Here is an 8,811-nt window from a genome sequence, read left to right as displayed (position 1 = left end):
TCTACAGCCTCTCGCGCGCGCGCGGAGCATGCCGGGAGCTGTAGTTTTCGCGGCCTCTCTCGCGCGCGGAGCATGCCGGGAGCTGTAGTTCCCCCGGCGCGTCCCGCCGCGGTTGCCGCGTCTCCCCGGTGCTTCCCGGCAGCCCCCGCGCGGCGGGCGCTGATTGGGCGGCGGCGCGGGCGGGCGCACGCGCGGCCGTTGGAGGCCCCGGGCCGAGCCGCTCCTTCAGCGCCGGTACCGCCGGAACCGCCGGAACCGCCGCCACCCCGGCACCGGGCGGGCCCCGGGCGGGCACCGGCACCCACCGCCCCGCCGATGCGCCGGGCCGCCGACGAGCCCTGCGCGCCCGTTGGCTGAGGAACGAGGCGGTACCTGCGTCAGACCGCCGGCGCTGACGTCACGGGGTGCGCGCGTGACGTCACGGCGGTGCGGGGAGGGGGGGGCAGCGCAGGGCTGCTTTAACGGGAGGGGGGTGGTGAAGGCGGAGGCTCCACCGGGGGCTGGGCCGCGCCAGGGGCGATAACGGGGCTGGGGGGGAGCGGGGGGCCCGGAGCTGCCGGTTCCCGGTGTAACGGGGGCACCGCGGGCCGGGCCGGGTGCCAAGGGAGCGATGGGCCGGGACGTCCCGGGGTGCTGCGGGGCCGGTTCGCACTCCGAGCCCCGGTTCTCGGCCCCGAGCCCCGGTTCTCGGCCGGGAGCTGCGCGGTTGCAGCAGCAGCAGCGGAAAAGGAGCGCCCGAGGCGCGGGGCAGGTGCGGGTGAAGGGCGCTGCCCTGGAGATCCCGCACGTGGGTGGCGACACGGGCCGGGCTCTGCCGCCGCTTTGCCCTCGGGTTTTCCTTGCAGGAGCCCTGGCAGGGCTGGTCCCGGCGGGGGGCACGGGAAGGGGCTCTGCCTTCTCTGGGAACAGCCCCGTCTTTCCCTCTAGACCAGCAGCATCCTCAGCTCCTAATTCCCAGAGGATGGGAAGGCTGAGAACATCCAAACCCTTCGGGGGTGAGGAGCTGGGGTTTCAGGCTCTCTTTGGCCGGGGGAATTCAGTAGGAATTAGTCTGTGTGCTGTGCAGGCTCCATTCTCTGGGTCAGCTTTGAAATCCGAGAGTTGGGAAGGACAGAAAGGGCTGAGGGGGTTAAAATTCTGTTATCTGTGGGTTGGGAGGTTCTGCTTTGCTCCAGGAGGGGATCCCAGCTCTCCACAGCTGGAATAGGAGTTGTCCTGACACAAACTGGGAGCCAGGCGATGCTTTCCTCAGCACAGAGCTCCTGCAGGGAACAGGCTCCTTCCCAGCCTGGGCCGATGACTCCTAAAATCCTCCAGGTGTCCTTAAAGTCGCTCCCTCTCTGTTTCTGCAGAGCCTGAGAGGGTGGAAAGGCTGTGATGAAGAACCAGGGAGTGGAGACCAAAGAAGCTCCACGTCCTTCCAGAACAAGCAGCAGGATGGGGCTGGAAGAGGGAGACTCACCAGAGGCTGCAGCAGCCCCGGAAGGTGAGGGATCCCTGGAGACCAGGGAATTCTGTCCCTGCCCACGGCTGGGGGCAGTGCTGGCATTCCCTGGAATGTGTGAGGGCGGGTTTGAGCCTGGGAAGAGCCAGGGAGCTGCTTTTTCTGCATGAGGCTGGGCTGCCTTATCCAGCTCTTTGTAGGGGCAGAAAATCCTGGGGTTTTTCCCCTATTTCTGTGTGTGTGCAGTCCTAGAAGAGTTATCCTTTCCTGGCTGCTGCCAGGATGTTCTGCCTGCTCCATGCCTGCTGCTTAGGGATGCTTGATCCCAGGGATCCAGCTGCTCACCCAGGTTTAAAATCCATTGTCATGCTAAAAAGCCCAACCCTGGAGATCCGAGCTGCCAATTCCTGTGGGAGGAAAAAGCTCACACACAACCTGCTTTCCTTAAAAAAAAAAAAAAAAAAGAGGGGAGAGGGGGGAATTTTCCCTCTTGACAGATGTCAGGGGCTTGGTCATGCTCTGCTGATCAAAGGAGAGGCTGTTGGGAATGCCCTGCCATTGTCAGGGCAGCCGGCTGGAGACGCAGCCGGAACAAAGCAGCTTATCCTGCTGGAAGTCCAGCCAGGAAAAACCTCCCATTCCCTGTGTGCTTCCAGCAGGCTGAGGAGGGGGGAGCCTCATGCTTTGTGTTGCCGTTTTTCCCCCCAGCTCCCCTCACTCAGGAGGATCCCAAATCCTCCCGTCCCGCCGTGCGCGACGTCTCCGAGGAGCTGAGCCGGCAGCTGGAGGACATCCTGAACACCTACTGTGTGGATGCCAGCCAGGAGAACCCGGGGGAGGACGGAGGGCAGGGAGAGCCCCCCGAGCCCGAGGAACCCGACAAGGGCCGGAGCGAATCCCCCAGGAACGGGGAGCAGGAGCCGGGCGGCCCCGAGATGAACGGGGAGAAGGAGAACACCAAGGGAAGCGAGGAATTCCGGCCCGGAGAGGAGGGCGGCGAGCGGGATCAGAAGAAGGCTCAGGAGAAGAAGAAAGCCAAGGGTTTAGGTGAGGGATTCCCTGCTCCAGCTGAGGAGCTGAGGATATCAGTGCGTGGATGAATGGATTTTGTACCACGCTGGTGGTCCTCGGTGAAATCAGAGCCCTGGATGGGTTTGGGAACGTCCTCCTGTGCTGTGGGAGTGAGGAATGCACCCAGTGCAGCCTCTGAATCCCGTGGGTTTCTCTTCTGCTGGGCACAGCTGGCTCCAGCCAGCCCAGGGATGGTTTTCCCCTCCAAAATCCAGGTCTCTCCCCAGCTGCTCCCGTTGTTCTCCTGGGAAGGCACCGGGCACCTGCTCAGTCCCTCTTCTCTTCACCTTTCCGAGCCAGAACTCTCTGTAAAGCCGTGTTATCCTATTTATTTAGTTATTCCTGTTCCACATCTCATTCCAGGCAAGGAAATCACTTTGCTGATGCAGACCCTGAACACCCTGAGCACGTCAGAGGAGAAACTGGCAGCGCTCTGCAAGAAATACGCTGAGCTGGTGAGTCCTGGGGCTGGGGGAGGATGTGGCAGCTCAGGGAGGCAGGAGAGGGCTTTGAGAGGGACATTCCAGGGATACACTGGAGCTTTGTGGTGTCCTGGGTTCTCTCCAGCGCTGGATAGGAGAGGGTGGGCGTTGCTGGGTCAAGCCTGGTGTTTGTGAAGCGTGGACAGGAGGAATTTTGGCAAATCTGGGTGCAGGAGGAGCTCAGATCTGTTTTCACACACTCAAAGCCTGATCCCGCGTTTAACCAGACTCAGTTCTGGGCACAGGTGGGGTTCCAAGCATGGATCTGGAACTGGAGGAGGTTTGGGGCTGCCTGTGCATGTCCAAAGTGTCCGTGGGTGGGTTTTTCCTGGGCTGGGGGAACCTGCAGGTCCTTCAGATTCCAGCAGGATGGGAATTCAGGAAGGAGAAAGGCCCTTGGGCTCTGTGTCACCTTGCCCTGCTCAGAGGTGTCACACAACTCACAGCGAGCTCGTGCCCCCTCAGCGGGGCACAGCTCTGCCCTGCTGCATCCCAGCCCTCTGCTCCCCTTTCCCAGCTGGAAGAGCACCGGAATTCCCAGAAGCAGATGAAGATCCTGCAGAAGAAGCAGAGCCAGCTGGTGCAGGAGAAGGATCACCTGCAGAGCGAGCACAGCAAGGCCATCCTGGCGCGGAGCAAGCTGGAGAGCCTGTGCCGGGAGCTGCAGAGGCACAACCGCACCCTCAAGGTGAGTTTCTCCAGGCTCTGCTCCTTCCCGAGCTCTTGGATCCCTTCCCCATGAGCCATTTTGGCAAATCCACCTTTCCCAGTGCTTGCCTCCACTCTGCCATCAGGGCAGTGCTTTAATTTTGGTGTTGAGCCAGCATTACCCACAGCGTCCAAGTTGTTCCTTCGGGGTTTATCCACTGAAAAAAGGGAAGGGGGAAGGCTCTGAGTGCTCTGCTGATGGATGTAAGGAGGCTGGATGGCTTGGGAGCATTAATTTGGGCGATCTCCTCCCTTCCCTACCGTGTCCCTCACGCAGGAGGAGGGCGTCCAGCGCGCCAGGGAGGAGGAGGAGAAGAGGAAGGAGGTGACCTCGCACTTCCAGGTGACGCTGAACGACATCCAGCTGCAGATGGAGCAGCACAACGAGCGGAATTCCAAGCTGCGCCAGGAGAACATGGAGCTGGCAGAGAGGCTCAAGAAGCTCATCGAGCAGTACGAGCTGCGGGAGGAGGTGGGTCCGGGCAGGGCCTGCCCAGGGAAGGCTGTTCCTGCTTCGAGAGGGGAGGAGGAACTCGTGGATCTTTCCCTGACCCGTGGTGTTCCCCCGGCAGCACATTGACAAGGTGTTCAAGCACAAGGAGCTGCAGCAGCAGCTGGTGGATGCCAAACTGCAGCAGGCCCAGGAGATGCTGAAGGAGGCGGAGGAGAGGCACCAGCGGGAGAAGGAGTTTGTAAGTCTTGGTTGGACTTTTCTGCTTTTTGCCTCTTACTGCGCATCCCTGAGTGTTATCCCAGATGTTGGCATGCCCAGTGGCTGCTTCCTGAGAATCTTCAGGAGCCCTGCTGGAGCCCTGCTGTGCTCCTCGTGCCTCTGCTGTGCCAAGAGCATTCCCAGACAATGCTTTGCTCTTTCCCAGCTGCTGAAGGAAGCTGTGGAATCGCAGAGGATGTGTGAGCTGATGAAGCAGCAGGAGACCCACCTCAAGCAGCAGGTGAGTTCCCTGCTCTCTGTGCTCAGCCTGCTGTGTTTGGGGGGGTTTCCTTCCTTCCCTAAGCAAGGAACGACCCAAAGTTCCTTAATCTGGAAAACAGAGAGGCAGGATCCCTCCTGGGCTTGGTTTTGGTGAGCTGAGACTTCGTTCAGGGATCGTTTTCCAGCACTGGCAGCAGTCACGGGATCACCCTGCCGCAGGCAGGAGGTGTTTGTAGAACACTCTGCTCCGAGGATGTTTCCCTAGGACAGAATTTTCCTTTGGCAGAGCAGCTCCTGTTGTTTGTCCGTGTCCCAGGGCAGCAGCTCAGCCCTTGGCTGGCCTCTCCCCTCTCAGGGATTGGGTGCCATGAGCTCCCTGTCTCTCCCCACAGCTGGCTCTCTACACAGAGAAGTTTGAGGAGTTCCAGAACACCCTCTCCAAAAGCAGTGAAGTGTTCACGACCTTCAAACAGGAGATGGAGAAGGTGGGTGACGCTTTTTCCTCGCTGCTGGGAGCTGGAAGAGCCCCAGCTCCATCATTTCAGTTCTTTTTGGGTCTAGACCCGTTTGGGGCGACACTTGAGGACCTGTGGGATGTCACTGCAATAAAATAAATTTATTTTGGGGTGTCCTGAGCAGGGCCAAGAGCTGGACTTGGATCTCTGTGGGTCCCTTCCAACTCAGGGCGTTCTGTGACTCGATTTGTGCCCTTCCTGTGGTTCTGTAGATGACCAAGAAAATCAAGAAGCTGGAGAAGGAGACCACCATGTACCGCTCCCGCTGGGAGAGCAGCAACAAGGCGCTCCTGGAGATGGCAGAAGAGGTGAGGGGAGGCTCTGGAGCAGCTGGGGAGGGGTGGGATGGGGACAGGACAGGTCCTGCCTTGGTGCTCTGTGGGGGCAGAGGGGAAGGAAGCTGTGATGCTGCTGTGGGTGCTGAAGGGATTTTCCTCTTGGGTTTCCCTAGAATCAGTCATGGGATGGTTTGAGTTGGAAGGGACCTTAAAAGTTCATCCAGTTCCATCCCGTTTCAGGACAAGCAAGGTCCTACCCCAAAAAGCATTGTTAAAGCTTCACAGGATCCCAGAAGGGTTTGGAATGGAAGGAGCTTAAAGATCACCCAGAGTGCCACCCCCTGCCATGGGCAGGGACACCTTCCACTATCCCAGAGTGCTCCAAACCTGGCCTTGGACGCTTCCAGGGATGCAGGGGCAGCCACAGCTTCTCTGGGAATCTGTGCCAGGGCCTCGCCACCCTCACAGGGAGGAATTTCATCCCAATATCCCATCTAACCCTGCCCTCCCTCCATTTAAAACCATCCCCCTGCTCTGTCCTATCCCCCCCATATCCCTCTAGGGTTTCATCTCTCCTTTTCTTCCCCTCCTCCTACAGAAAACCCTTCGGGACAAGGAGCTGGAGGGGCTCCAGGTGAAAATCCAACGCCTGGAGAAGCTGTGCCGGGCGCTGCAGACGGAGCGCAACGACCTCAACAAGAAGGTGCAGGACCTGTGTGCCCACACGGAGCTGCTGGAGCCCTTGAAGGACCCATCCCGGGACAGCTCCGAGGCCGTGGGGAGCGCTCCGGATTCCCTGAGCTCGGGAAAGGCCACGCAGAGCCCGGATCCCGCGGAAATCCCGGCAGAACTGAGCACGGGAGGCGCGGGGCAGAGCGGGACTGAGGAGGGGATTCGGGGCACTGACTGAGCCCCGGGCAGGGCGCTGAGGTGTGGGGTGAGGGAGGGTGGCCTGGGAGCTGCTTGGACTCCCCTCTCCCGGTGCTGGGACAGGTGGAAAAGGACAGGACGCAGCCCTCCTGGGGATGTGAGATTTCCTAGCTTAGGTTTTTGGAGGGTTTTTTTTAAGATATATATATATATATATATAGATATAGATATATATATATATATATATGAGCTATATAAAAATGTGCAGGGCAACACTTGATCTGTGGATATCCATGAGGAGCAGAAGGGCCCAGCTCCCTGCCTGTGTGAATATTGAAGCTATGGAGCCTCAACTGATCGTCCCTCTCGCTAAAAGACCTTGGCACTGGCAGGCTCAGGAAAGCAGATCCAGCAGTGCCGGGGACAAGGGACACAAGGAGCCCAGCCTGGAGTGAAAGTGGAGCTGGGAGAATTCCAGAGCATTCCCAGAGCTGGATTCTCCCTCTTCCCTCTGCCAGGCAGGAGGGAGCTCCCGGACTGGCTCTTGCTGGCAGCTCGTGTGTGAGCTGAGGGCACAAGAGGCCGTTCCCCTCCTCTCCGTGGGTTCTGTGTGTGGAATGGGGACGAGGAGAAGCAGGAAGGGGGTGCCTGGTCCCAGCCCCGGGCTTTTTGCTCTTCCCAGGCCCTGCCAATGTCTCAACCGCCTTACGATTCACAGTTGCCTCTTTGCTGAACGCACACGTGCACAAAGTGTATTAAACAGTTAATCCAAAGGTCTCATTCCCAAGTGTTTCGCATCGTTGTGCACAGGGATTGGGGAGGTGCCCTCGAGCCCCTCTGCCCCGGCCCTGGAGGCATCCACGGAGCTGGGACTCGAGGAGGATCAAACCTCAGCCCTGTGCGTGCTCCACGAGCTGCTGCTCCAGCCGGATCGCCGGGATCAGCTCCAGGACTGCGCCGTGGGGCTGCTCCTAACATGGGCTGCCTGTGCTATCCCAGCCCCACTTTTCCTTCCCCTCTCTGCCTGGAAGAGCATCTCCCCAGCGCTGCCTCACCCTGCAGGGCCTGGATGTGCTGGGAGGGAGTTTAGGGACAGACATGGGACCTGCTGGCACCGGGTTTTGGGATTTTCTTTTAGTTTCTCAAGGCTTTTCTCTTTTCGCTGTTCTTTTGGAAGACTTGACTCGCTTCAAACCTCGCTGCAGCTTCTCTTTGTGACAGACTTTACTCCCAGCGTTGCCTTCCTCCTGCTGGAAGCTGAAGCCAGCTGCCTGGAGACGTTCCCCACCGTGGATGTGTCCAGTGGATCGGTCTGGGATTCTCTTCTGGCAACGCAGCTGCTCTCACATCTTCCCTCCGTGAAGGACCTGTCTCCGTGTCCCCTTCTCCTCCAGGTGATCCCAGGGAATCCAGGTCTAAGGAAGGCAGCAGGGATGGGCCCTGAGTCTCCACAGGACATCCACTGGGACAATCCCTGGAGCTGAGCGTGGCTTTGTCTTCCAGCCCCTCGCCCTCAGTGCGGTTCCCCCGGGATGATCCACGAATGTAGCTCTGGCCTGGTGGGACCCCCCCATTCCCAGCAGCCGGGCTGAGCGAGGGCTGCTGCCGGCATCTGGACTTCTCCTCCCGCTGTTCAGTAAAAGGGAAAACCCCTTAGAAATTCACCAAACCCCCTTTTTTCCCCATCTTTTCCCCGTTACGGTACAGAAACCTCCGCGGGAGCTGTTGTGTGTATCCTGTATCCAATAGAAACACTCCCGACCTCGCTCCTGCCTCTGGTGTCTCTCGTTCTTTACCACGGGGGGAATGAGGATTTTGGGGTGTGGGGTGGCCACATCAACCTCCGTGGGACACAACTTCCCTGTATCCCAGGGCTCTGATCCTGCCTTTCCAGTGGGTATGGGCAGGGGGAGGCTGGCAGGGACGTTTCGCTGCAGTGAGGTGGGATGTCCTTGCTAAGAGGGGACACTGGCCCAGTGCGGGGCATCTCAGCGTGGCTCTCCCTCTCCGGGATGCTGCAGCCACCAAGAGCCACCAAGAGCCACCAGCCCTGAGGGTCCCAGCTCTGGGGGTATCAACCTCCCCCTCCCGCCTGGTCCCCTGTGCCCCCATCGGCTCCAAAATGTCCAAGGTCGGTTTAAAATCCTGCCGGGATTTACAGGAGCAGCCGCGCTCGGGCTGGAGGCGGGGGGGGGGTGGGACGGGACTCGTCTGATCCCGGCCCTGCGCCAGGGCTGGAGGCCCTTCCCGGCTCCTTCCCGGCTGCTTCCTGCAGGGACGGATCCCGCGATCGCGGCACTGCGGTGGCACCGGAGGGGACTCGGGGTAAACCCCGCGGCCGGGGCGGCGGGAGGGGGTGGCAGGAATGCCCCGGGGGCTCCGCGAGCTCCGCTGCCGCCGGCGCTGCGCGGATTCGGGCGCCGGATCCTGCCCCATTCCCGAAACTGCGGGATGCTGATCCCGGGGCTGAGGCTGGGGCCGGGTCCGGGCGTCCAGCGGGCAGCCGGTG

General features: G+C 60.2%; 2 protein-coding genes across 8 annotated transcripts in view; both read left to right on the top strand.

Moving 5' to 3' along the window:
- The first annotated feature begins 203 nt into the window (after positions 1-203).
- Positions 204-8,068, top strand: TXLNA (taxilin alpha). Of its 3 annotated transcripts, XR_007208003.1 has the most exons (12): positions 204-404; positions 1,353-1,486; positions 2,153-2,491; positions 2,879-2,970; positions 3,515-3,685; positions 3,983-4,177; positions 4,278-4,397; positions 4,584-4,658; positions 5,032-5,124; positions 5,367-5,462; positions 6,031-7,696; positions 7,806-8,068. XR_007208003.1 is itself a non-coding variant. In XM_048326718.1 (11 exons), exons 2-11 carry the CDS (start codon positions 1,378-1,380, stop codon positions 6,340-6,342), a joined length of 1,602 nt encoding a protein of 533 aa, XP_048182675.1. In that variant the 5' UTR covers positions 204-404; positions 1,353-1,377; the 3' UTR covers positions 6,343-8,068. The 3 variants fall into 3 exon arrangements, 2 of the variants coding, with proteins under 2 accessions (XP_048182675.1, XP_048182676.1); XM_048326718.1 differs by having other exon boundaries at positions 6,031-8,068; XM_048326719.1 differs by lacking the exon at positions 204-404 and adding an exon at positions 829-995 and having other exon boundaries at positions 6,031-8,068.
- Positions 8,069-8,670: 602 nt separating this feature from the next.
- The window catches only part of LOC125337246 (coiled-coil domain-containing protein 28B-like), an 8,053-nt gene continuing 7,912 nt past the window's right edge, over positions 8,671-8,811 (top strand). For 2 of the 5 annotated variants that reach the window (XM_048326712.1, XM_048326711.1), the window contains exon 1: positions 8,760-8,811. This exon is cut by the window's right edge and continues 143 nt beyond it. Coding sequence is in view for 2 of the 5 variants with exons in the window: in XM_048326709.1 (XP_048182666.1) it covers positions 8,754-8,811 (58 nt within the window). In the remaining 3 variants the exon portion in view is untranslated. The other 3 variants (XM_048326709.1, XM_048326707.1, XM_048326708.1) reach the window with 3 other exon arrangements.

The sequence above is a fragment of the Corvus hawaiiensis genome, chromosome 23 (assembly GCF_020740725.1).
Source record: "Corvus hawaiiensis isolate bCorHaw1 chromosome 23, bCorHaw1.pri.cur, whole genome shotgun sequence".
NCBI lineage: Eukaryota > Metazoa > Chordata > Aves > Passeriformes > Corvidae > Corvus > Corvus hawaiiensis.
Note: the sequence above shows the minus strand (reverse complement) of the source record. Positions and strands in the feature narration are given on the sequence as shown.

Coding starts and splice junctions, on each gene's coding strand:
- TXLNA (XM_048326718.1), top strand. CDS start 1,378: ATGAAGAACCAGGGAGTGGAGACCAAAGAAGCTCCACGTCCTTCCAGA. Junction 2,492..2,878: donor GAAGAAAGCCAAGGGTTTAG/GTGAGGGATTCC, acceptor ATCTCATTCCAG/GCAAGGAAATCACTTTGCTG. Junction 4,659..5,031: donor AGACCCACCTCAAGCAGCAG/GTGAGTTCCCTG, acceptor CTCTCCCCACAG/CTGGCTCTCTACACAGAGAA.